General features: G+C 45.3%; 1 protein-coding gene across 1 annotated transcript in view; it reads left to right on the forward strand.

Annotated features, from left to right (window-relative positions):
- Positions 1-5,122: 5,122 nt before the first annotated feature.
- LOC306960549 (NACHT, LRR and PYD domains-containing protein 12-like) overlaps positions 5,123-26,398 on the forward strand; it is a gene marked incomplete at both ends in the record, with an annotated part of 32,023 nt that continues 10,747 nt past the window's right edge. The window contains 6 exons of the mRNA XM_079552982.1: positions 5,123-5,175; positions 5,266-5,351; positions 5,444-5,940; positions 6,533-7,854; positions 7,931-8,104; positions 16,511-16,684. Of these exons, the coding sequence (XP_079409108.1) occupies positions 5,123-5,175; positions 5,266-5,351; positions 5,444-5,940; positions 6,533-7,854; positions 7,931-8,104; positions 16,511-16,684 (2,306 nt within the window). The remainder of the gene's footprint in view (positions 5,176-5,265; positions 5,352-5,443; positions 5,941-6,532; positions 7,855-7,930; positions 8,105-16,510; positions 16,685-26,398) is intronic.

A 26,398-nucleotide genomic window follows, 5' to 3' on the forward strand; every position in this document is an offset into this window, starting at 1 on the left:
TCGCGGGTCACAGACTCTCCAGGCGTCTGATCCTGGAGCTTTTATCTGTCCTGCTTAATGATATTATTACATTGATCTGATATTACAGATGACATTTTATGTTTTCTATCGTCTTGGTCCTTGGATATTGTGTTTGATTGTTGTAAGATTGGAGATGTTGGTCCTGCAGTTTGAGACGTGTCATTTTAATCATGATGGGGCCACTGTGATCTTCAGGATCTTCACCAGATCTGAGCCTCGATACAAACCTGTCTCAGAGCTCCTTCTGCTCTGACGTCACTGTCGGCTGTGGGACCTTATAGAGAGCTGTGTGTCTTTCCAAATCAAGTCCAGTACATTTAAGTTAGCACAGGTGGACGGCTGGAGCCTCCAAAACCCAGACTTCACTCTGTATAAAACCCTCCATGAGACTCACTGATTCCACCTGGAGCAGAAATGTGCACATGACCTCCTCAGGCCACGCCCTCTGCACTTGTGCCTCAGACCATCCCTCAGTGCGGCCTCTGCACCAGCTGCTCTCACTCTCCTTATCATCACAGAGCGGCTGGAATCCTGTGAAGGTTTGGGCCTCATTTAGTCCATATGTACGTGAGCTTTATAAATGAGACCCCTGGAGAGTTCCTGCTGGGTTTCAGGTCACGTCACAGCGCTCTAAAGGCCTGTAATATTATTAGAGCTCAGATTATTTAGTGTTTGAGGAAATGTCTGGTCTTGTACAGAGAGATCATGGACCCAGTGACTGATATTAAAGATAGTTTTGGTTTTTAATGAATTTTGTGTTGATGCTGTAAAATAATGAAATGTGTGAAAAGTTTAGAGGTTTGTTGCCTTTCACTTCCCACTGGTATATTTAGAATAGAATAGTCTGGATAGTAAAACTTTATTGTCGACCACAGCATAATGATGAATGAATTTGACTCACACGTTCAATACATTTGCCCAACAATGAAATAAAAACACATAATAAACCAGTTCATTGCTTGTGCTTCATGTTCCGGACTTTTGTGCATCATTTCAGAACCTTTGTCTTTCAAACGAGCTCCCTCTGAAGACCTGGCATGAGTAAACAGCGCCCCCTGCTGTCACAGTTCAACACTGACACGTTTAGAAGCTTCAAACACAGGATTATAGACCAGACGTTTTTTACCTTTGGCCAAAACAATGGATGCAGATCGTCCTCGTCCTCCATTAGACATAGTTCTATATGTTTCTATGATCGAAACCTTTACTATAATAATAAATATTTAACTATAGGCAAAAAAAAAACTACTATAGTCCCTCTGTAGAAGAACCACAGTGATGGTCAGGATGCTCTCTATAGTCCCTCTGTAGAAGAACTTCACTGCGACTCAGCTAAAACATGTGTCTGAGTTCACTTCCTGACAGGACTGAGCTGTGTTTATGGTCAGAGATTAAATGAATTCAGGAAAACGAACTCCATAAAAGGACTGCACTGCAAAAAGTGGATTCTAAGCAAGTAAAAAAATTCTTGCTTTAAGAAATAAGTTCGTATTTTTTCCCTAAAAAGTAATTATGTCTTACAGAGCAAAGTTTTCTTGAAAAAAAAAAAACCTTATTTTAGTAAATAACATCTAGCCATTTCTTGTTCAGATATATATTAAAAAAAACATGCTAAATTTTCTTGTAACAAGAAAGAAAAACTTTTTGAATCTTCTTCAGTTTTAGACAAAGAATATTTGTTCTTATTTTAAGAAAAACTAAGATCAACAACTCTTAATGTAAAAACTGCTTCTCACAGAGAGAAAATACATTCCATTCTTTCAGCCTGGCTCCACATCATGGAGACGGGTCTCCGGGAAATACTTTCCTTAAATATTAGTATTTATTAAGAACATTTTACTTAAATCAAGCAACATTTAATTAAAATATCCCACCATTTTTCACTAAATAAGAATGTTTTCCTTACATTATTCCATTTTCTGAGCACATTTTGCTTAATTCTAGCTTTTTATTTGCTCAAATTTAGTGTTTCTTTCTTGTTTTATGATGAGAAAAATATTATAGAAATAAGAATTCTTAGCAAGAAAAAAACACTGACCCCATTGGCAGAATTTTTTCCTTGTTTTTAGGAGGATACTTTTTGCAGTGTGTGAAGTCACGTGACTCTGAGCGGAGCCGTCCCTGTGTCAACAACACACACACAGAGCTGGGTGAGCTGCTCTGTGATTGGCTGAAGCAGGTCACATGCTTTCCTGTAAACCTCCTGCTCCCTTTGCAGCTCAGACTCAGGGAAACTCTCCTCAGGCTGAACAACACTGCTGTAAAGGAACATCTCCACTGCTGATCCAGGTGAGGCTTTAGGATTCATTTATTTTCCATCAGGGCCTCGTCTGTTTCAAAGCTTCTGAACAGAGATTCAGTGGAAACATGATCACACTGATCTTTTCCTCACACATTTCACACAGACTCACTTTTGGCTTGTGTGAGTGTTTCTTTCATGTTGAGACTGAGTCACAGAGAGTTCTCACGCTGGTGTCGTGGGGAAATGGAAATACTTCAGATTAATGTGAGACTCACTGACAGACCATGCTGGATTTTTGTCATTTTTTTGCTGGATTTTTGTCACTTTTTTTCTGGATTTTTGTCATTTTTTTTGTCAAAACATAATATATGGAAAATTATACAAAAAGAAACATATTTGAAAATCCTGTATCTAATAAAACATTTTTTATTTATTTATTTACTCTCATTCTAAAAAAAAAGAAAACCCAAACAAACAAACCCTAACATCTGTATCTGCTGTAAAGTCATGTTTGTCCCAGTTCCTCTGAGTCATGGTGGGTAATGGTGGACCATGAGAGATGTGGACCAGGACAGATGTGGGCAGGACTGTGGTAGATCTACTTTTACTTTGGAGAAAATAGTTACTATAGTAACTGTTGAAGAAATGAACCTCATGAGCTTCTTCTGTAACATCTGTCCACATCAGTCCTGCTGCACCACGACTCAGAGGAACTGGGACAAACATGACCTGCAGCCGAAACACATGACCTGGCTTTGTTTTTTTTGTTTTTTTTAGAATGAGAGTAAATAAAAAAAAAAAAAAATGTTTTATTAGATACAGCATCAAATATTTTTCTTTTTGTAAAATTTTCCATATATGTTTTTACTACATGTTTGAGTTTCAGAATGTGATATGACTCTTACATGCAGCAGAGTCTGAAGTTCTGTCTAAAGCAGAAGCTCCATGACTTCCTTCTTCACTTCTCAGTCTGTGACTGAAGAGCAATGAGGCCTCAGCCTTTTTACTGGAAACAAAGAGCTCACTGTGTTTAGCCTCATGTTACTGTCACTCATGTCTGACCTAAAGTCTCTCTGAAGAAAGTCAACTCACAGTTACACTGAGAAGGTTGGAAGTAGTGTTCATGTCGTCGACTAAAATATTTAGTCTTCATTTTCGTCAAAGTGATATTTTTGTGACTAAAATTGGACTAAAACTAAATTAAAAGTTTCTAATGAGACTAAAACTATGACTAAAATGTCCAGATATTTGAGTCGACTAAAATCAGACTAAATAAAAATGAAAAGGAGAGACTAAAATCATCCAAACTTGTGTTGAGCGTCTGAAAGAGCCTCAGATCATGTTTAAAGGATCAGATCTGAGCTTTGTTCATGTGGAGCAGAAACATGAAGCAGAGGAACAACATTAAATATGATTAGAATCAATATTATCAATGCAAAGTCCACTCAATTTGTCTTAATTTTAGTCGACTAAATTTACTTGCAATTTTAGTCGACTGAAACAAGACTAAAATTTAAGATATTTTCGTCAAAAGACTAAAACTAAATTAAAATATGTTTTCAAAATTAACACTGGTTGTGTCACCTTGCATCCAAATTAACCGAGCGTAACAGCGAAGGCCACACAAGGGATATTCTAACATCCTGCAAATAAATCCAAGCAGAAACTGTTCAAAAACACACAAGTTTAATGGATTTAAGATTTTTGAAGCTGCTCAAAGAAGCTCCTCTGGTAAAATATAACTTGACCTGTTCAGATGTTTTTGATTGAAATAGTTTTTGATTTCAGTAAATATGACCTCCTAATGCTACAAATACAACAAATGACCATTTTCAGTTAATTACAAGCTTTAAAATGTATTGAAAAGATGAGTTGCAGAATAATTTGGAACAGTGGATTTAGAGGTTTTTACTATATTTATTTAAAAAAAAAATACTGTTTTCACTGGGAGATTTTTTCCACCACATTTAAATGATCCTCGACCAGTTACAGACTTGAAAATGAGGCTGACTCTCATTTGAGTCGACAGTTTAGGAAATCAGAGAAAAATGTCATTTGCATAATAATTTGGAACACGGTGTCACATTTCTCTCTGTATAATGTATACACTAAGAGCAGAGTTCTCAGCGTTGTCTCAGATACCGAGAGGGGACATTAGCAAATTCCAAAAATCCTAAAACTAAGACCCTCGGGAAAAACTTAAAAAACAAACAACATAAAGGCAGTAACAATACCGTAAATTTACATTGAGGGAGACAAAAGAGGGCGGGGCGGTCGGCGAGGGCCGATAATCGCCGCTTGGGGCTATATTTGTTTATCATTTCACAGGTGCATCATTTATATTCTACAGTAACGTCGCCTTCATGTGAATAATAAACATGTGTTTGGATCAGGAGAGTTTCTGTAACTCCTCCCTCTCAGTTTTCTCTGATTGGTTTGGACTCGGCTCTCGCGCTTCACGCTCCGTTTACAGAAACTATGGTCAGTGTGAAGCGCAGCACTGCTGTGATTATATCGGCTCGTTGGTTTTAGCCAATAAGACGTTATAAAGCTTTATGTTATGGCCGGACAGATGAGAATGTGCTGTGTTGCACTGAATGAGGAGGTTTATCTCTGTGTTTAACGGCTCTGACTCTCCCCCAGGACGAGACTCCGGGAAATGGCAGAAGGAAAAGCAAAGCCTCCAGAGGGCAGCACTGAGCCACAGCTCTGTGGGACAAAGTGAGTTCAGTCGTTTCTTATCGACTTTAACCTCCTTCAAAGACAAATGTGCTTTTAGACAAAGCAAAAGCAGATTATTGTTCTCTCCACAGACGCAGATCCACAAGCTCAGTGTCGGCTCAGTCCATGAAGAGTGACATGTCTAAAGCTCTTCCTCTAAACTTCAGTGGTGAACCTGCTCCAGACTCACAGTAAGAACTGACCTAAACTGTGCTTTATATTTGTGATTGTAACTTGTGAGATGTTAAAGACGTGCTCAGTGCTGTGTGTTTGTGTCACAGAGAAACAGAGTCAGAGCAGGACGCCTGGCCTCAGTGTGGAGACACAGGCAACAGTCCTGATCAGGGGGTTCAAGGCCCTGCACCAGGTGAGTCTGCTCAGTCTGAGACTCATCAACTACAGCAGGGAATAAGAGACCTGTTCATCAACATTAACAGGTGTCTCCTCCTCTGTGTCCAGGTGAAGGTCTCCACAAGGTTCTGAAGGAGCATAAGCAGAGCCTGAGCAGCAGATGTGAGAGTGTGACAGAGGGAAGTGAAGAATCAGGAGATAGAACTCTTCTGAACAGCATCTTCACTGAGCTGTACATCACAGAGGGCCTCAGTGAAGAGGCCAGAGCCCAACCTGAGGAGAGGAGTCTGGAGACACAGTCCAAGAAGAAGCAGGTCCAGGAGATCACCATCAGGTGCCAGGACATCTTTAAAGCTCTGCCCCATGAGCAGCAGCAGGGGGCGCTGCAGCAGGGCTCCATCAGAGCCGTGCTGACTGTGGGCGTGGCTGGAGTGGGGAAGACCTTCTCAGTCCTGAAGTTCTGTCTGGACTGGGCCCAGGGCTCAGAGAACCAGGAGCTGCAGCTGGTGGTGCCACTGTCCTTCAGAGAGATGAACCTGGTCAGAAGGGGGCGCTACAGTCTGATGGAGCTGATCCAAGTGTTCCATCCAGCGCTGGATCCACAGGTCACTCTCATTTAGAGAAAGCTTTACCTTTCACATCATATATTTCAAAGTCTCAAACACTTTTGAAATGACTCCTGGCTCTCAGGGCGTTTGTTAGTTCAGTCTGTGTTCACATTCACTGCACCAAACGCTTCAAACTATTGTTCATGGTCAAAGCAGCGGCTCACACGCGCTTCCTAGAGCTAATCCTCTCACTCTCTTGTGGCCAAAAAGGAAGCAGGTGAAAGAAATGCACTTGATTAAACAGATGGAGATGAAAGCTTTACAGCACAGACTGAGGCAGAGACACATCGTGGTTATAAAGATGAACATCCATCAGACCAATGTTCCAAACGCCCAGCGCCGTGTATTCAGTAGGAAATGCTCCAGTCCTTTCTTCACTTCAAAATGAAACATGACACTGAAAGTGGGCCGTCAGCCTTCACACCCGTCAGGAGACTGACGCCACAAACCCGTTAGAGAAATGCTAAATCCATTGTAAACCCTGCAGTCCCTCACACTGGAGCTCCACCACTCACTGGTTTAAAGTGAGGGTTGAAGGAAAGTGGTGTAAAGTCATGGATGTTAAATGTTGTGTTTCTCTGCCCCACAGACGCTCACAGCCCACAGTCTGACCGTCTGTAAACTCCTGTTCATCTTTGACGGCCTCGACGAGAGCAGACTGTCTCTGGACTTCAGCTGTGAGCTCATCTCTGAGGTCACACAGAGGTCAGAGGTGGGCGTACTGTTGGTGAACCTCATCAGAGGCGCTCTGCTTCCTCACGCCCTTATATGGATCACCTCCCGCCCAGCGGCGGCCCATCAGATCCCAGCGCGGTGCGTGCACAGGGTCACGGAGGTCAGGGGCTTCATCACTGACCCACAGAAGGAGCAGTACTTCAGGAAGAGGTTCTCAGATGAAGAGCAGCTTCAAACAGTCCTGTCCCACCTCAGAACCTCCCGCAGCCTCCACAACATGAGCCAGATCCCAGTCTTCTGCTGGATCACCTCCACAGTCCTGGACCACGTGTTGAGAAGCCATCAGAGCGGACCACTGCCCCAGACCCTCACAGACATGTACGCACACTTCCTGTTGGTGCAGACGCACAGGAAGAGGAAGTACAAACAGACACAAACAGAGGTCAGGTCTGAGACCTGGGGGCTGACAGAGGCCGACACAGAGCTGCTCCTGAAGCTGGGGAGACTGGCCTTTGAGCATCTGCAGACAGGAAACATCATGTTCTACCAAGAAGACCTGGAGCAGGTGGGTCTGGACCTGAGCGAGGCCTCGGTCTACTCCGGACTCTGCACTGAGATCTTCAAACGAGAGAGTGTCTTCAACCAGTCAGTCTACTGCTTCATCCACCTGAGCGTGCAGGAGTTTCTGGCAGCCGTTTACCTTCACCACTGCTTTCAGAACAACCAGGAGATGGTCATGAAGTTTCTTTATGGAAGTGAAGGAACCGTCTCAGGGTTAAGTCCAAATGAGTTCCTCAGAAAATCTGTAGAAAAGTCCCTGCAGAGTCCAAACGGCCACCTGGACCTGTTTGTGCGGTTCCTTCATGGCCTCAGTCTGGAGTCCAACCACAGACTTTTAGGAGCTCTGCTGAGTCCAATGAAGGAATCAGAAATCACAGAAGTCATACAAAACCTCAAAAAGATGAGCTCATGGAACGTCTCTCCCGACAGAAGCATCAACATCTTCCACTGTCTGATGGAGCTGAAGGACCAGTCTGTGCAGCAGCAGATCCAGGACTTCCTGAAGTCTGGAGGTGGATCTGAGGAGGAACTGTCTGAGATCCAGTGCTCGGCTCTGGCCTACATGCTGCAGATGTCAGAGCAGGTCCTGGAGGAGCTGGACCTATGGAAGTACAACACGTCTCCTCAGGGTAAACTGAGACTGGTCCCAGCGGTGAGGAACTGCAGGAAGGCTGTGTGAGTCCTCAGTCACAGACAGAAGCTTCACAGACCTGTTAGAATCACTCACATGTCGCTCTAACGTCTGTTACAGGTTTGGTTGCTGTGGACTCTCAGATCTTCACTGTGAAGTGGTGGCGTCAGCGCTGAGCCCCAGCCCCTCCCATCTCAGAGAGTTGGATCTTAGTCATAATAAACTGAGAGTCTCCTCAGTGTCTGCGCTGTGTGTTGGTCTGAAGAGTCCTCACTGTCAGCTCTCCTCTCTCAGGTCAGTGTCAGGTCTGAGACGGCTCTCACTTGTCCATCCCCCACTCTCCTCATCCTTTAATCACTGAAACTGAGTGATGGGACGTAACCGTTCTCTGAGAGTGAAGTAAAGTGTAGGAGGTCATGTCTGAAAATCTACAGCATTTACCCCTGACCTTTGAGTCCTGCTCCAAACCAGAGTCTCAGATGTTCAGCTGTAGCTACAGAAACTCCTCTGACTTTACTCTGGACTTAATGCTGCGTTTACACATAGGCATGATGCGTTACGAATGGCACTTTTTCGTCATTCGTGACGTTCGTAACATGACTTAACGCGTCTTAATGGGATTCTTAACAGAGCGCATCAGTTTGTGACATTCGTGATGTTCGTGGAGAAAGTTTTTGTCAGTCAAAAAATCTTCCACGAATGTCACGAATCACCCTCTGTTCGTGGAGTTCACAGCGGAGCGTGTCCTTTCGTGATGAGTCGTGGCGCTTCGTAATTCAACGTGAGGGCATTCGTACAGCATTCGTAGAGCAGAATCACTGTTTTCACGCACAAAATTGATGGAAACACAAGCTACGCCGAAAAGTACATTTTCGGACCTGCAGCAGCCAAAGAAAAGTCACACAAACTCGGCCAGTCCGCGCTCCAGGCCCAGGACAGCATCTGCCGCCGCCGCTCCTCAGGTGCTTTTACTCCTCCTGCGGTCGTTCCTCCTGATGTTTTGGAGCCAGTCCCTGCCTCCCCTATTGCCCCCCCGCTGGAGAACCCCACTGTTATATATTTGTCACGATTTTCCCCGCGTTTGTGGGGAAAAAGGGACGGTAAGAAGTGCGCCTTTCCCACTGTCCCTGAATGCATCTTCCACGCTGCCTCGCACCAAAACAACAGCGCGTGGTTCCAGCAGCTACACCACAGACAAGTTAAGGCTTATTTACAACCTTAGACACCAAAAACAAGAAGCGATGGGCGCGGGGCAGGTGAAGACACGCCTGTGTTTGTGGATTATAAAGTTTTTCCAGCAGGAGCTGAGGACTGACCAGACGAGTGAGAATCATGGATAAAGAGGTTTAAGAGCAGCAAGTTCTACGACGGATCCTCAGAAGATCGAGTGCACAGTGAGTGTAGTGTTTTTATGCTTCTTCTGTGGAGCAAAGTCGGCCCTTAATGTGCGGCTGTTGCACGGACTTATCTGACATGAAGCGCGTGCGTTTGTTGATGCGTTTGCCTGTGTTACGCATTGACAGGAGCGGGGTTGAACTGGTGTGACTGTCCCATAGACTGTGAAAAACTATTGCTATTCTCCAGTATATGGACAGGCCTGAGCTGGTCTATTTGCTTTTTGTTTAACCCGATTTGGCGAGAGCCCAACGAGTCAGGGGCGCACGGCGGAGCGAGATCTCTCTGCTCCGCCTCCAGCCCGGTGTGCGCGGCAGGTGATCTTGTCCACATTCGCCCAATTCTTGACAGATTTTTGACAGAACCCGACTATTCCCAATAACTCGCAGCAGCTCACAGCAGAACGCAACAGCGCGCAGCACTGCGAGACGCATATTCGTGACCGTGCGTAATAATTCGTGCCATTAATCGTAACACGCAGTAACAGGTCGCAACAGTTCGTGGCGGCGCGTGAAACCACTACCCCGAATCACCCACATTCGTGATCCTCGGCCACGAATGTGGATTCGTGGCATTCGTGACTTGTCGTCGTTATGTGTAAACGCAGCATAATCACTACATTTATTCTTTATTCAGATTGAGTCTCTGTGGTTTGTCAGAGATCAGCTGTTCCTCTCTGGCCTCAGCTCTGAAGTCCAACCCCTCACATCTCACTGAGCTGGACCTGGATCTGAACACAATCCTGTCTGACTCAGGAGTGTCTCATCTGTGTGGTTTTCTTCAAGACAAAGACTGTCGCCTGCAGACTCTCAGGTCAGTTCACTGTCTCTGTGTCGGGGCTCAAGTTTTAACACAAACTGTGAACAAAACAGTTTTAGTGATTTGTTTGTGTTGAAAGTCTAGAGGTCTTTTCCTACAGGCTTTTAGAACTCTGTAAATGATTTAAAAAGAGACATAGCAAAACAAATGAAATGTATTTATCAATTTATGCTTTTTATATATTAAGATTTGTATATTGTTTAAACTGTATTTTATTAAGTTTTAGGAAAGAAATAGACTTTAAACTGTGTGTGGAAAAATGTATTATGTTTTTATTATCAACTATTCAGTTTTAATTAATGTTGTTTATTAATGGAGACGTCTGTCTTTGGCTGTATCTGAATGTCCACACTATTCCCTATATAGTCACAATTAGTCACTATATAGTGATTATATAGTGACTATATAGTGCTCACGCCATTTTGTAGGGGTGTCCTAATGTCCAGAGAGAAAATAGTAGTCCACTCGAAATTTCCCACAATGCATCTCAAAAAGTAGTGAGCATCGATGGTCAGTAAATGGGTCAATATAGACCACAATGCACTGGGAGAGTCGGAGAAGAGCCTGACAGAGACAGGTCTTTGAACTAAACAACACGACTGAAGTAAATCAGCTGTTTCAGTCGTGTGTTGCATAATTTTTTTTCAAGAATAAACGACCTAAATGTAAACGGTTACGGTGAAAAGATGCTAACGTTAGCTGCTAACCTTTAGCTTGAGCTGTTAAATGACCGATTGCTTCTTCTCGAATAATCCAAGCCATTCATGTAAAATCCATGTGAAGTAAAAGCGTATCTGACTCGTATTTATCCATAAATATTCCACTGACTCTTGAGTTTGGCTGGTCTTTATCACAGAAATAGATTATTCCCGGAATGTTGTGAACTTTTAGCAGATGTAGTCACTCAATCTGCTGGTGTTCGGACACCTGCCTGTGACCGACTTTCGGCAAGTCTTTTGAGCTCAAGCTGGAGTGACATTTTTTTTTCCCTTTTTTTGTGATGATAGTAAAGCCTATAAAAGTGCCAAAACAGTCGTTCTGTTTCATAAAATAAACGTTTATAACAATAAATAAATTCAGATAAAAAAAAAAAAACCTATCTGCAGCCACAGCCCGCGGGACGTCAAGCAGTGCGGAGAAAGTATTGGCTTGTGTCCGAATCTCCAACAGAATCAGTGACTATATAGTCGACTATATTGCGCGGGCCTATGTAGTGAATGAGGGGTTAGGGAATAGTGTGGACATTCGGATAAAGCCTTTGTGTTTTTTCTGCATGTTTTCCGTATTAACTCTGCACTTTAATCACTTCATTTATTCTTATTTAGATTGAGGAGGTGTGGTTTGTCAGAGATCAGCTGTTCCTCTCTGGCCTCAGCTCTGGAGTCCAACCCCTCACATCTCACTGAGTTGGACCTGGGTAGGAACGAAGACCTGTCTGACTCAGGAGTGTCTCATCTGTGTGGTTTTCTACAAAGCACAGACTGTCGCCTGCAGACTCTCAGGTCAGTTCACTGTCTCTGTGTCAGAGCTCAAACTTTAACACAAACTATGAACAACACAGTTTGAAGGATTTGTTTGTGATTTGTTCACAATAAAAATAAATTCATTTCCAGAAGAGTGAAACTCTAGAGGTCTTCTCCAACAGACTTTTAGAACACTGTAAATGGTTGAAAGGACAAAACAAAATGAATTAAATGCATTTATCAGTTTATGCTTTTTATACATGAAGATTTGTATATTGGCGGCACGGTGGCGCAGCGGTTAGTTCTCTCGCTTCACAGCTAGAAGGTCCGGGTTCGATTCCCACCTGGACGGGGCCTTTCTGTGTGGAGTTTGCATGTTCTCCCCGTGTCTGCGTAGGTTTCCTCCGGGCACTCCGGTTTCCCCTACCACTAAAAACATGCACAATAGGCCAGGATGAATGATGTGTGTGAGTGAATGTATGGTGGTGTCAGAGGGTCCTTTGGCGCAGACGTGTGTAGTCGCGAAAGCGCTTCTGTCAGTCTCCCCCAGGGGAAACTGAAGCTACAAAAGTAGCTTTCCACCACCGAGTGTGGAGTGAATGTACATTTGTCTCATGTAAAGTGCTTTGTTACCATGTCTGTGAAAGGCGCTGTATACATAAAGATCTTCTTCTTCTTCTTCTTCTTCTTCTTCTTCTTCTTATATTGTTCAAGCTACATTTCATCAAGTTTTAAGAAAGAATTAGACTTTAATGAGTTTTTTCTTTTATTCTATTGGTTTTAATTATTAACCATTCAACGACATCGAACCTATAGCCCCCGCCCTCGGGGGCTAGCCCCCTGGTGGTACAATGTAACGCTCGTATCTTGCTACCGCTTCCACCCACACACGCTTATCATACGCCAAAATGTCGAGCAGAGACGCCTCTACAAAAGTATCCACTTCAAACTCAAATCAATCTAACACCGCTCAAACCCCAGGCAATAAAGCACACACATGGCTAGAACGCACCTTTTGACCAAGTACTAATATCTGAGGGCTGACATCCCACAATACGAACAGCAGCACACAAAGCTATACAGCAAACGAAAGCTAACAACTCACTGAATCGATAGGTGTAAAGCTTGTTAGCACAGCACTAAACGTTTTCAGCAGAGCCCACATCAAACTGCAGAAAATCCACCAGCAAAAGAAAATAAAACATGCAATTGCTGACTTACTTTGGCTGTTTTTCGTCCGCGGTAAAACTTTTACTCCCAAGCCTGTGCTCCGGGTGCTCTCCGTGAAAACGCTGTTTCATGGACGCCATGTTGGGTCTGCTAGCCCCCGTCAAAATGGCACAGCGAGCCAACGCGCTAAAACTGTGACTCACACTAGCTCTCGCTGTGTCTATGTTTGCTCACCTGTAATTCGCCAAAGCTGCTGTCCGTCACAGCATGGGTGATCTCATTGGATGCAGACGAACGTCTGCTTTCAGGGGACATATCGAGGTCCGTGATTGGTTGAAATTTCGCAGACTTAGCAGGCTGCGTAAAGAGGCCAGTTCAGTCCACTCTTTACGCGCAGAGCGCATGACGCACGGGGAAGCAGCAGAAGAGTATTTTCGAACAGATTTTTTTACATTTTATCACCACACCATGGCTTCTAGAGGGAAAAAGAGGGTGTACACGGCTGAGGAGACACGGGCTATTGTTCTTGGTGAGATGGAGTTTGAACATGCTTTTGATGATTCGTCTTCTGACGAGTCCGACCTGTTGGAGCCAACCAGCGGTTCAAATTACGAGTATCCACCAGATGAGAGGTAATTGTTTTCTTCTTTTAGTATAAATTTTACTGATAGTCACAAAATGCACAGACAAGTGTATTGCTATTTTGTGGGAGTACTAGTTTGTCATGCATGATTTGTAAAGTGCTATTTGTGTTATTATTTATATTTATATTTATATTTTATTATTTATTATTATTATTTATTATATATCTGAACATATATTTTTGTATTATTTATTCCTCAGCAGTGATGATGATGGCAAACAAGAGTCTGGTGTGCCAAGCGGACCTTTATCACCACAGCCAGGTCCATCTGGAGTGCAGATGTCACCAGCTGCTTCGACAAGGTGAGGGTCTAATTTGTTTTGTAGTACTTAGCATAAACTCACACATTGCAAATGAGTCATTGTCTATAACGTGTGCATTTTGCAGTGCTGGAAAAGAAAGTCTGCCATCTCTACAGTCAACACCTCAGGAAGGAGCAGTGCACAAAAGGGCGAGACGTGTATTGTCCAAAAGGCAGAGGTGATTATTGACATTGTTGTTGTTACAGTATACAATAGACTGTTTGCAAATTAGTGACTGTCTGTCTTCCTGCTGCAGTATGGCTCCAGACACATTCACACCTTCAACTGGGCAAGGTGTGAGTTCCTCTCACAGCAGTGGTGGTGGGGAGGAGGAGGAGGAGGAGGAAGAAGAGGAAGAAGAGGAAGATGAAGATGAGGATGAGGAGTACCAGCCGCCCTCTGCCCCAGTGTCAAGAAAGTCCAAAAGGCTGTCGTCCGCAGAGCAGAGGTAAGCGTTGGAAAAGCTGCCTGCAACTGATTGCATACAGATGCAAATTAGTGACTGTCTGCCTTTTGTTTTTCAGTGCTCCTTCAAATACACAAAGTGTGTCTGCCCCCCCCTCCAAGGAAGCCACTGTCAGGCCCCGAAAGGCACTCTCCAAGAGCAAGACGGGGAGGAAGAGAACAGGTCCTGCTGCCACAGTATCTGCTCCTAGTGATCGGTGGAAAAATCGTGATGAGGAGGACACTGCACCCAATCCACGCCGTTTTGTTCCAGCGAGAGACACAGGGCCTGTTTTGGACAAAGACGCTTCATGGACAGTCCTGCAGCTATTCCAGCTGTTTTTTGCCAGTGCCACGGGGAAAACAATTATTGGAAACACAAACATTCAGGCTGAAAGGCAAAAGGAGGCAGGAAAAAAATACAAATGGACTCCATTGACTTTGAGGGAATTTTACATTGTCCTGTCTATACTGCTGTTCACTGGACTTGTCAGCGCACCCGCAAGACACGATTATTGGAGGACAGATTTCCCATATGGTTTCCCATTCCCAAGGAACAAAATGTCCCGGGACCGGTTTTTAGCCATCATGTGGTCACTGCACCTCAGCAACCCCCTGGAAGACGAGGACAATGAGCGCAAGAAGGGCACACCGCAGTACGACAGGCTTTTCAAAATCAAGCCACTTTACACGGACATTGTAACAGCTTGTCAGTCATTTTATCATCCGCACAAGTGCATTTCAATAGATGAGCGTATGGTTGCATCCAAAGCGCGAATTGGAATGAAACAGTACCACAAGGACAAACCGACCAAATGGGGTTATAAATTGTACGTTCTGGCAGACTCCACAAACGGATATACTTGGAACTTTTTTGTATACACCGGCAAGAGCAACACTGTTTCCGAACATGGACTAAGTTACACCTCAGTCATGGATCTGATGTTACTCCCCGTACTTGGCTCAGGCTACACCGTTTTTGTGGACAATTTTTACACTAGTCCAGCCCTGTTCAAAGACTTGTCAAAGAAGAAAACGGGTGCCTGTGGCACAATAAGAAAAACTCGTTCTGGTTTCCCCAAAACTACATTGAATGACCTCCCAAAGAAAGCAGCGAGGGGTGAAATAAGATGGATTCGAGAGGGCCCACTGCTATTTGTGAAGTGGATGGACAAACGGGAGGTCACGATGTGCACCTCTGTTCATGGTGCATACAGTGGGAAATCGGTCAAGCGAAAGGTCAAGGAGCAAGGCCAATGGAAGACCGCACAAGTGCCCTGTCCCGATGCTGTGGTGGATTACAACAAGTCGATGGGCGGTGTTGATTTATCTGACGCCCTTATTGGCTACTACTCTGTCCTCCACAAGACAATGAAGTGGTATAAAACATTCTTTTACCACTTCCTGGACATCGCAGTGGTAAATGCCCATATAATACACACGGACCTGGTTGAACTCAAGGCTGATGGGACAAAACCACTCACACAAAAGAAGTTCCGGGAGAAACTGCTTGTGGAAATGGTCCAATTTGCAGATGCTGAGGAGACCCCTGAGGAGACCCCTGAGGAAAGGCCAAATACCTGCATGCCAGTGTATTATGGGGAGGATGCCACGGCCCAGAGAAAGTACTGCAAGAGATGCTTTGATGCAGGGGACAAACGAGTAAAGACCCCTGTGTACTGCAGGAAGTGTCAGGTACCTCTGTGTCTGACAGCCAAAAAAAACTGTTATGTCGCCTGGCATGATGCTCGGTGAACTTTTTGTTTTATTTTACTTTTTATTACATTTGTGTGTGTTTTTGCTATATATAGTTTTTATAAATAAAGTGTGCTGAAATATATAAATTTTGTCTTTACTTTTTTGGAAAAAAAATAGCATTTTTATGACCAAATATGTAAAAGCATCCTAAATTTTCATTTTCATTGAGATATTCCATATTTCAAATTTTGTGCCAAACTGTGCCAAACTGTGCCAAAATGGCACAGTTGGTCTCCGCCTGGATTTTTTTACATTCTAAGCCTGTAAAACTGTAAAATTCTTTGTTGAATAGGCACCAACTTTGCTCCAAATGTTCATGACAGGATTTACTTACAATTTAGGTTGCAACTTTGCTTGTTTACTGTAAAAATAAGATGTTTTGCTCCTTTTTTTCTGTTTTTATTAGGCGGAAATCAAATTTGTTGAGAATGGACCACAATTTTCCTTGCCCACAATTATTTTCTTCCAAAACTTCACATCCACAACATCCACAAGCCCCAACAGCCCAGCTGTGAACAAAATTTGCATTTTAAACCTTGTACAAGGCTTTTAATTATGAAAAGTATGGGAATACTATTTTCGGAAAAGTGAGATAAATAGAGGGTATGAGGTTAATAAATGTCGTTTATTAATCACGATGTCAGTCCTTGTGTTTGTTTTATCTGTTTTAACTCTGAATTTTAATCATTTAATTTATTTTATTCAGATTGAGGAGCTGTGGTTTGTCAGAGATCAGCTGTTCCTCTCTGGCCTCAGCTCTGAAGTCCAACCCCTCACATCTCACTGAGCTGGACCTGGAGCATAACAGTCTGAGAGAGTCAGACCTGAAGGAGCTCCTCGACCTTAAACAGAGCCCTCACTGTCGACTGGAGACACTGCGGTGAGTCCTGACTTTATGAAACTGTTCTGAACCTGGAGCTGCATTTTCTGTCTGTTTTTGTCTCTTTGAATAAAATCACTGAGGCTGTTGGAGTTTGTTTTAAAGAGTTTTCTTTGTTCAAATCCATTCTTCATTTAAAGGTCCCACATCAGCAAAGACTCTTTTTAAATTATAACCAGGTTATGATTTATTAAAAACAGACCTGGAGACTTTATCCTTTCATTTATTCCAGTGTCAGTTAATAAAATATTTCTTGTGAAAATAAGTTGCAATTAATGATTTGGAATATAAAGCTAATCTGATCTCTGCTTCTCCACAGCTGGTAACAGACTAATGTGTCCTGAAGATGTTTAGCTCCAGATCAGACGCCTCAGACTGAGCCCAGGAGAATAAACAGAAGGATCAGCATCACGGCTCAGAGGAACAGGTCTGAGCTCCATCAAGAACAGGTCTGAGCTCCACCAAGAACAGGTCTGAGCTCCATCAAGAACAGGTCTGAGCTCCATCAAGAACAGGTCTGAGCTCCATCAAGAACAGGTCTGAGACAAAAAGTCTCCTCCAAAGAAAGAACGACGAGGACGAGAGAAGAAAGTGAAGTCCTTCAGGCCTCGCGGGTCACAGACTCTCCAGGCGTCTGATCCTGGAGCTTTTATCTGTCCTACTTAATGATATTATTACATTGATCTGATATTACATATTGTGTTTGATTGTTGTGAGATTGGAGATGTTGGTCCTGCAGCTTGAGACGTGTCATTTTAATCATGATGGGGCCACTGTGATCTTCAGGATCTTCACCAGATCTGAGCCTCGATACAAACCTGTCTCAGAGTTCCTTCTGCTCTGACGTCACTGTCGGCTGTGGGACCTTATAGAGAGCTGTGTGTCTTTCCAAATCAAAGCACAGATATTCATGATCGTTTTTGTTTTTAACGAATTTTGTGTTGATGCTGTAAAATAATGAAATGTGGGAAAAGTTTAGAGGTTTTTTGCCTTTCACTTCCCACTTGTATATTTAGAATAGAATAGTCTGGATTGTAAAGCTTTATTGTCGACCACAGCATAATGATGAATGAATTTGACTCACACGTTCAATACATTTGCCCAACAATGAAATAAAAACACATAATAAACCAGTTCATTGCTTGTGCTTCATGTTCCGGACTTTTGTGCATCGTTTCAGAACCTTTGTCTTTCAAACGAGCTCCCTCTGAAGACCTGGCCTGAGTAAACAGCGCCCCCTGCTGTCCCAATTCAACACTGACACGTTTAGAAGCTTCAAACACAGGATTATAGACCAGACGTTTTTTACCTTTGGCCAAAACAATGGATGCAGATCGGCCTCGTCCTCCATTAGACATAGTTCTATATGTTTCTATGAGTGAAACCTTTACTATAATAATAAATATTTAATTATAGGCAAAAAAACGACTATACTTCAAATCAGTGATGGGAGGGAGGGAGGGCAGGTAGTTCAGCTTCCCGACGGTCTTGTGTATGAATCTGTTCGTCAGTCGACTGGAACTGGCCTGTAGATTCCGCAGTTCTGTCTAAGTTCACTTTCTGACAGGACTGAGCTGTGTTTATGGTCAGAGGTTAAACAAGTTCAGGAAAAGGAACTCCATAAAAGGACTGTGAAGTGACTGCACTCTGAGCGGAGCCCGTCCCTGTGTCAACAACACAAAGACACACAAAGACACACCTGGGTGAGCTGCTCTGTGATTGGCTGAAGCAGGTCACATGCTTTCCTATAGACCTCCTGCTCCCTTTGCAGCTCAGACTCACGGAAACTCTCCTCAGGCTGAACAACACTGCTGTAAAGGAACATCTCCACTGCTGATCCAGGTGAGGCTTTAGGATTCATTTATTTTCCATCAGTGCCTCGTCTGTTTCAAAGGTTCTGAACAGAGATTCAGTGGAAACATGATCACACTGATCTTTTCCTCACACATTTCACACAGACTCACTTTTGGGTTGTGTGAGTGTTTCTTTCATGTTGAGACTGAGTCACAGAGAGTTCTCACGCTGGTGGTACAGTTCCTAAAAAATAATTTTAAAAGAAAAAAGAAAAACATGCTCAAGACACGGCAAATGGTCTAAACTTACAGAGCTTTTTTTCCACCAACATAAGGCACTCAAAACGCTTTACAGCAGGTCATATTAGTGGTTATCACCGTTTATTTATCATTTTTTATAGATAGTAGTCATATTGAGTAGAACAGTTTGAGAAGCATTGACTTAATAATAATAATAGTTAAGAGCAGTCTATTTCCTTTAGTTGATCAGTTTCTTCCGTAGTTCATTCTTTACTTCTTGTAGTGTCATTTCATTTGTTTGGCTTTTGCCGGGATCGCTAAGGAGCGCTGTTACATTCTCCATCGATAACAAGTTCATAAAGTCTTTCACCCAGTTATGTAGGTCAAAACAGTCTTCTTTACGTACTTTCCAGTTTTTTAAGTATGATTCTTTTTACTGACATGAACCCTAAAGCTGCAATCCTCTGTGTTGTTTTAGGCAGGGTGCCAATCCTATTTCTAAGGACGGAAAAATCAAATTGATTAGGTATTTCTACGTTCAAAAGGTCTTGCATAAAGCCAGTTACAGCCGCCCAGAATTGTCTTACATTAGGGCAAGCCCACAGCAGGTGATTAAGTGTGCCAATCCGGCCACATCCATGCCAGCACAAATCCCAGATATTTGAATTCATTTTTTTCAAAGTTACGGGGGTAACATACGCTCTATGAATAATTTTCATTTGGATACTTTTATAATGAACACATTTTGAAACGCAACTGGATTTTTTTTAAATTGTGTCCCATTGTTCAACAGTTAATGGAGAGCCAATGTCTTTCTCCCATTGCAACTTTGTGGATGTGGTGCTGTCAGGAAGTGACTGGATCAGCAACTTGTATATAACAGAGACTGTTCCTCGTTTATTGACAGCGGTTTTTAATTTTTCTTCTAGAATATTTTTTGAAGCAGGTATGATTCCTTTTGCTAGATAACTTTTCATGATTGATTTTAACTGAAGGTATTGGAATAGTTTAGACTCTTTAAGGTTGTATTGAGATTGTAAGACTGAAAATGGTGTAATTGGTCCATCCTTTACCAGTTGATCCATCCGGTTGATGTCCTCTGACAAAAAAGTGCTATGGAGTGTGTTACCACCAACAGTTATTAGAGAATTATTTGATATTGGACATGATGGTAATGATATACCAGTTGTTTTGAAATGCTTTTGTATAGCTTTTGTAATTTCACAAGAAAATTCAATTAATTGATTTTTTTTGCTTAGCTTGGTATTTGGGGTTGTACCATAGAGATTTAAGACAAGTTGTTGCATTGTGTTTGTATAAAACACTTTTCTCTAACCACTCCCAGCTCCCGGGTGTAAAATGATTTTTTTCATTGTAACCCAGTGTCAGAGGATATCTTGTTTTTACAAGTTTTAGTGAACTCCGGGTGCTCATCCAAGGAGCCGATAGGATGGACAAAATAATAAAAAAACGCTTTGATAATTTCCTCCGTGGAAACTCTACATGTCTCCCTCGAGCTCTGATATGTTATTATATGGTGTCCTATGTAAATGCTGCCATTCTCACTGTTTACTTTCACCAGTGCTCATGCAGTGTCAACATGTGCGGTCACACTGTGCTTCGAAATATTGTATATATTTTTTTCTTTTTTTTATTTATTTATAAAGCACTTTAAAAACTGTACAGTTGGCCAAAGTGCCGCACACAGAAACAGATACAAATATTTACAGTAAAAAAATATGAGGTAAGAAGTACAACAACAGCAGCAATCTCAATTTGCATTAAACGCCAGAGAAAAAAGGTGCGTTTTTAGGAGAGATTTAAAAACAGGAAGGGACTGGGCCTGTCTAATCTCTAATGGCAGCTGGTTCCACAGCCGCGGGCCGGCAACAGAGAAGGCCCGATCTCCCCGAAGTTTGCGCTTGGTTTTTGGGACAACCAGTTGCAGCTGATCCGCTGACCTGAGAGCACGAGAGGGGGCGTAAGGCTGAATCAGGTCAGACAGACAGGAGGGGGCGAGGCCATTCAGACTTTTAAAAGTAAAGAGAAGAATTTTGAAATCAAGTCTAAATCTGACTGGGAGCTAATGGAGAGAAGCTAAAACCGGTGAGATATGGTCGTGTTTCCGTGTCCCTGTTAAAAGCCGAGCTGCAGCGTTCTGAACGAGCTGCAGTCGAGAGAGCGCCCCCTGGCTCACACCGGCATAAAGGCCGTTACAGTAATCCAACCTGGTCGTTACAAAGGCAGGTATTACAGTCTCAAAATGCTGCCTTGATAAAATGGACTTCAATTTCGCCAGTTTTCTCAGGTGGAAAAAACTGGACTTAACGACTGCGTTGATTTGTTTCTCAAATTTGAGTTCGGGATCCACTCTTACGCCCAAATTGGAAACAACCGGCTTGACAAAATCAGACAAAAAGCCAAGGTCAGGAGGGGGGCAATTAGGGCCACTAGGGTCAAAAACCATGACTTCAGTTTTGTCCTGATTTAGGCATAAAAAGTTAAGGGCCATCCATGCTTTGATATCGCTGATGCAGTCGAAAAGGGGCCTAGCAGCATGTGGGTCACCCTTCTTTAAAGGCAGATAGATTTGACTGTCATCGGCATAACAGTGAAAAGTCATGCCATGTTTTCTCAGAATGGAACCAAGTGGGAGCATGTACAAGGAAAACAATAAAGGGCCAAGTATTGATCCTTGTGGTACCCCACATGACAAAGGGGCCTGAGAGGAAACGCATGCACCAATATTTACACGGAAGCATCTGTCAGTCAAATATGACTGGAACCACTGCAAGGCTGAGCCACGAATTCCCACCCAGTGTTCAAGCCGTGAGAGGAGAATCGCGTGGTCCACTGTATCAAATGCAGCCGTCAGATCTAACAGCACCAGGACAACTGAGTAGCCAGCATCAGTTGAGATAAAAATGTCATTAAAAACACGAAGAAGTGCCGACTCAGTGCTGTGAAGATTTTTAAAACCAGACTGAAAAGTTTCAAAAATGCTGTGTTCATCTAAAAATGACTTCAGCTGAACAAAAAACACTTTCTCCAGTATTTTCGAGAGAAAGGGAAGTTTAGAAATGGGCCTGTAACTAGACAGCGCAGATGAGTCGAGGCCAGGTTTTTTGAGTAAAGGTTGAACTACAGCATGTTTAAAATAAGCAGTAACAACACCAGTTGATAAACTCCATCCATCCATCCATTTTCTTCCGCTTTATCCGGGGCCGGGTCGCGGGGGCAGCAGTCTCAGCAGAGATGCCCAAACTTCCCGATCCACACACACTTCCTCCAGCTGTTCTGGGGGGACCCCGAGGCGACACCAGGCCAGCTCGGAGACATAGTCCCACCACCGTGTCCTGGGTCTTCCACGAGGCCTTGTCCCACTAGGACATGCCTGGAACACCTCCCGCGGGAGGCGACCAGGAGGCATCCGAAACAGATGCCCGAGCCACCTCAGCTGCTCCTTTCGACGTGGAGGAGCAGCGACTCTACTCCGAGCTCCTCCCGGGTAGCTGAGCTCCTCACCCGATTTCGGAGGGTGCGCCCAGCCACCCTGCGAAGGAAACTCATTTCGGCCGCTTGTATTCGCGATCTTGTCCTTTCGGTCATTACCCAAATCTCATGACCATAGGTGAGGGTGGGAACGTAGATCGATCGGTAAATCGAGAGCTTTGCCCTCCGACTCAGCTCCCTCTTCACCACGACAGACCGATACAGCGACCGCATCACTGCTGACGCCGCACCGATCCGTCTATCGATCTCACGCTCCATCCGTCCCTCACTCGTGAACAAGACCCCGAGATACTTGAACTCCTCCACTTGAGGCAAGGACTCCCCACCGACCTGAAGAGGGGAAGCCACCTTTTTCCGGTGGAGAACCATGGCCTCGGATTTGGAAGTGCTGATCCTCATCCCGGCCGCTACACACTCGGCTGCAAACCGCCCCAGTGCGTGCTGAAAGTCCTGGTTTGTTGAAGCCAACAGAACAACATCATCTGCAAACAGCAGAGATGAGACTCTGAGGCTCCCAAACCGGACACCCTCCGGCCCCTGGCTGCGCCGAGAAATTCTGTCCATAAAAGTAATGAACAGAACCGGTGACAAAGGGCAGCCCTGGCGGAGACCAACACGCACCGGGAACAGGTCTGACTTACTGCCGGCAATGCGAACCAAGCTCCTGCTGCGGTCATACAGGGAACGGACAGCCCTTAGCAGAGGGCCCCGGACCCCATACTCCCGGAGCACCTCCCACAGGGCACCACGAGGGACGTGGTCGAACGCTTTCTCCAAGTCCACAAAACACATGTGGACTGGTTGGGCGAACTCCCACGAACCCTCGAGCACCCGACGGAGGGTATAGAGCTGGTCCAGTGTGCCACGACCAGGACGAAAACCGCATTGTTCCTCCTGAATCCGAGGTTCAACTATCGGCCGGATCCTCCTCTCCAGCACCCTGGAGTAGACCTTACCGGGGAGGCTAAGGAGGGTGATTCCTCTGTAATTGGAACACACCCTCCGATCCCCCTTTTTAAAGAGAGGGACCACCACCCCGGTCTGCAAATCCAGGGGCACTGTCCCCGACCGCCACGCGATGTTGCAGAGACGTGTCAGCCAAGACAGTCCTACAACATCCAGAGACTTAAGGTACTCAGGGCGAATCTCATCCACCCCCGGAGCCTTGCCACCGAGGAGCTTTCTCACCACCTCGGTGACTTCAGCCCCGGTGATGGGCGAGCCCACCTCCAAGTCCCCAGCCTCTGCTTCCTCATCGGAAGACGTGACGGCGGGGTTGAGGAGGTCCTCGAAGTACTCCTTCCACCGTCCGACGACATCCCCAGTCGAGGTCAGCAGCCCCCCACCCGCACTGTACACAGTGTTGGTGAAGCACTGCTTCCCCCTCCTGAGGCGCCGGACGGTTTGCCAGAATTTCTTCGAGGCCGACCGATAGTCTTCCTCCATGGCCTCCCCGAACTCCTCCCAGACCCGAGTTTTTGCCTCTGCGACCGCACGAGCTGCAGCACGCTTGGCCTGCCGGTACCTCTCAGCTGCCTCAGGAGTCCCACAAGCCAACAAGGCCAGGTAGGACTCCTTCTTCAGCTTGACGGCATCCCTTACTTCCGGGCGCCACCACCGGGTTCGGGGATTGCCGCCGCGACAGGCACCAGAGACCTTACGGCCACAACTACGAGCAGCCGCATCAACAATGGAGGAGGAGAACAGAGTCCACTCGGACTCCATGTCCCCCGCCTCCCCCGGAATCTGGGTGAAGCTCTTCCGGAGGTGGGAGTTGAAGACCCCACTGACAGAGGGATCCGCCAGTCGTTCCCAGCAGACCCTCACAACACGCTTGGGCCTGCCAGGTCTGACCGGCTTCCTCCCCTGCCAGCGGATCCAGCTCACCACCAGGTGGTGATCGGTTGACAGCTCAGCCCCTCTCTTCACCCGAGTGTCCGAGACACGCGGCCAGAGGTCAGACGACACAACTACAAAGTCGATCATCGACCTCCTGCCTAGAGTGTCCTGGTGCCACGTGCACTTATGGACACCCTTGTGCTCGAACATGGTGTTCGTTATGGACAAACTGTGACTAGCACAGAAGTCCAATAACAGAACACCACTCGGGTTCAGATCGGGGAGGCCGTTCTTCCCAATCACCCCCTCCCAGGTCTCACTGTCGTTACCCATGTGGGCGTTGAAGTCCCCCAGCAGAACAATGGAGTCCCCAGTCGGAGCACTATCTAGTACCCCTCCCAGGGACTCCAAGAAGGCCGGGTACTCTGCACCGATGTTGGGCCCGTAGGCCGAGACAACGGTGAGAGACCTGTCCCCGACCCGAAGGCGTAGGGACGCGACCCTCTCGTCCACCGGGGTGAACTCCAACACGTGACGGCTGAGCTGGGGGGATATGAGCAAACCCACCCCAGCCCGCCGCCTCTCCCCGCGGGCAACTCCAGAAAAATGGAGAGTCCAGCCTCTCTCCAGGAGTTGGGATCCGGAACAAAAGCTGTGCGTGGAGGTGAGCCCGACTATATCTAGTCGGTATCTCTCAACCTCCCGCACAAGCTCAGGCTCCTTCCCCCCTAGCGAGGTGACGTTCCATGTCCCGAACGCCAGAAGCTGTGCATGCGGACCAGGTCGTCGAGGCACCTGCCTCTGACTGCCACCCAGTCCTCTCCGCACCCGACCCCTACGGATCCCTCTGCGGGTGGTCGTCCCTTCGGGCTGTGCCCGGCCGGGCCCCGTGGGCAGAGGCCCGGCCACCAGACGCTCGCGTTCGGGCCCCAACCCCAGGTCTGGCTCCAGGGTGGGGCCCCGGCTGCGCCATGCCGGGCGACGTCTCGGTCCTTGATTGGTGTACGTCCAGTTGATAAACTGCAGTTTAAAATGGATAAAACTGCAGGTGCGAGTGTCTCAAAAACCTCCTTAAAAAGGCGAGGGGGAAGCGGATCATCAGGAGAACCAGACGCTTTCATCTTGGCAACCATGGCCTTCGTTTGCAAGAGAGTCACATGCTCAAAGTGCTCAAAAACAGCAGAGCAGGGGGCATGCACAGAGGGGTCATGGGAGGGGGGTGCAATAAGTGCCCTTGAACTCTCTACCTTATTGACAAAGAAGGAAAGAAAATTTTCACAAATATCAGGTGAGGACTCAAGATCTGCAGGCTCAGGTACATTCAATGCAGAATCAATTGTCTTAAACAGTACCCGAGGGTTGTGACTATTATTAGCGACAATATCAGACAAATACATCGATCTGGATAGTTTCACAGCTTTCTGATAGTGACGCCAACTCTCTTTCAGAATTTGGAAAGACACCTCCAATTTGTCATTTTTCCACTTTCGCTCGGCCCGCCTGCACTCTCGCCTGGCAGCGCGAGTAGATTCATTTAACCAAGGCTCGTGATTACGTCGCACAGTCTTGCTCTTCACTGGTGCTACTGTCTCCAGTACCCTTTGGCAAACCGAATTAAAGCCGGAGGATAGCGTCTCGACCTCAGTGCATGCAGACTGGTCAAAACAGCCTTCAAAAACGGCAGTAAACCGAGCGGCAGTGGAGGGGTTAATTACCCGGCAAAGGCGCACAGGAGCGCAGCACGATTTGGCTGTTACGCACGGCATATTAAGGTTAAAAATGACAGGCATATGATCAGAAAACACGGCATCAAGAATTTCAAGGTTATCAACAGACAAACCGTGAGTTAACACTAGATCAAGCGTGTGCCCGCGCTCCTGTGTAGGACCAGAAACACACTGCACAAGATTAAAAGAGTCAATAAGGTCCAAGAAGTCTCTGGCAAGCGTTTTTTCCGGACAACAAACATCGACGTTAAAGTCCCCAACAATTACAATCTTGTCATGTTTCGGCATGATGTTAGCTAGGAACTCGGCAAAGTCAGTAATAAATTCCTTGTTGTATTTAGGAGGTCTATATACAACAGCAAACAAAACAGAGACGGGACGACATATTTCAAAGGTAGACAGTTCGAAACTACGATAACTGGCAGACATCGTTAGCTGCTTGCACTTAAACATGTCGGTATAAACTGTCACAATTCCTCCTCCCCGACCAGTCAACCTCGGGGTGTTGGAATAAGAGCAGTTAGCAGGTAGCAGTTCTGAGAGTGCACTGGACTCACCGACATTCAGCCAGGTTTCTGTCACGCACATGAAATCCAATCGAT

This window comes from Gobius niger (genome assembly GCF_951799975.1).
Source record: "Gobius niger genome assembly, chromosome: 3".
Lineage (NCBI taxonomy): Eukaryota > Metazoa > Chordata > Actinopteri > Gobiiformes > Gobiidae > Gobius > Gobius niger.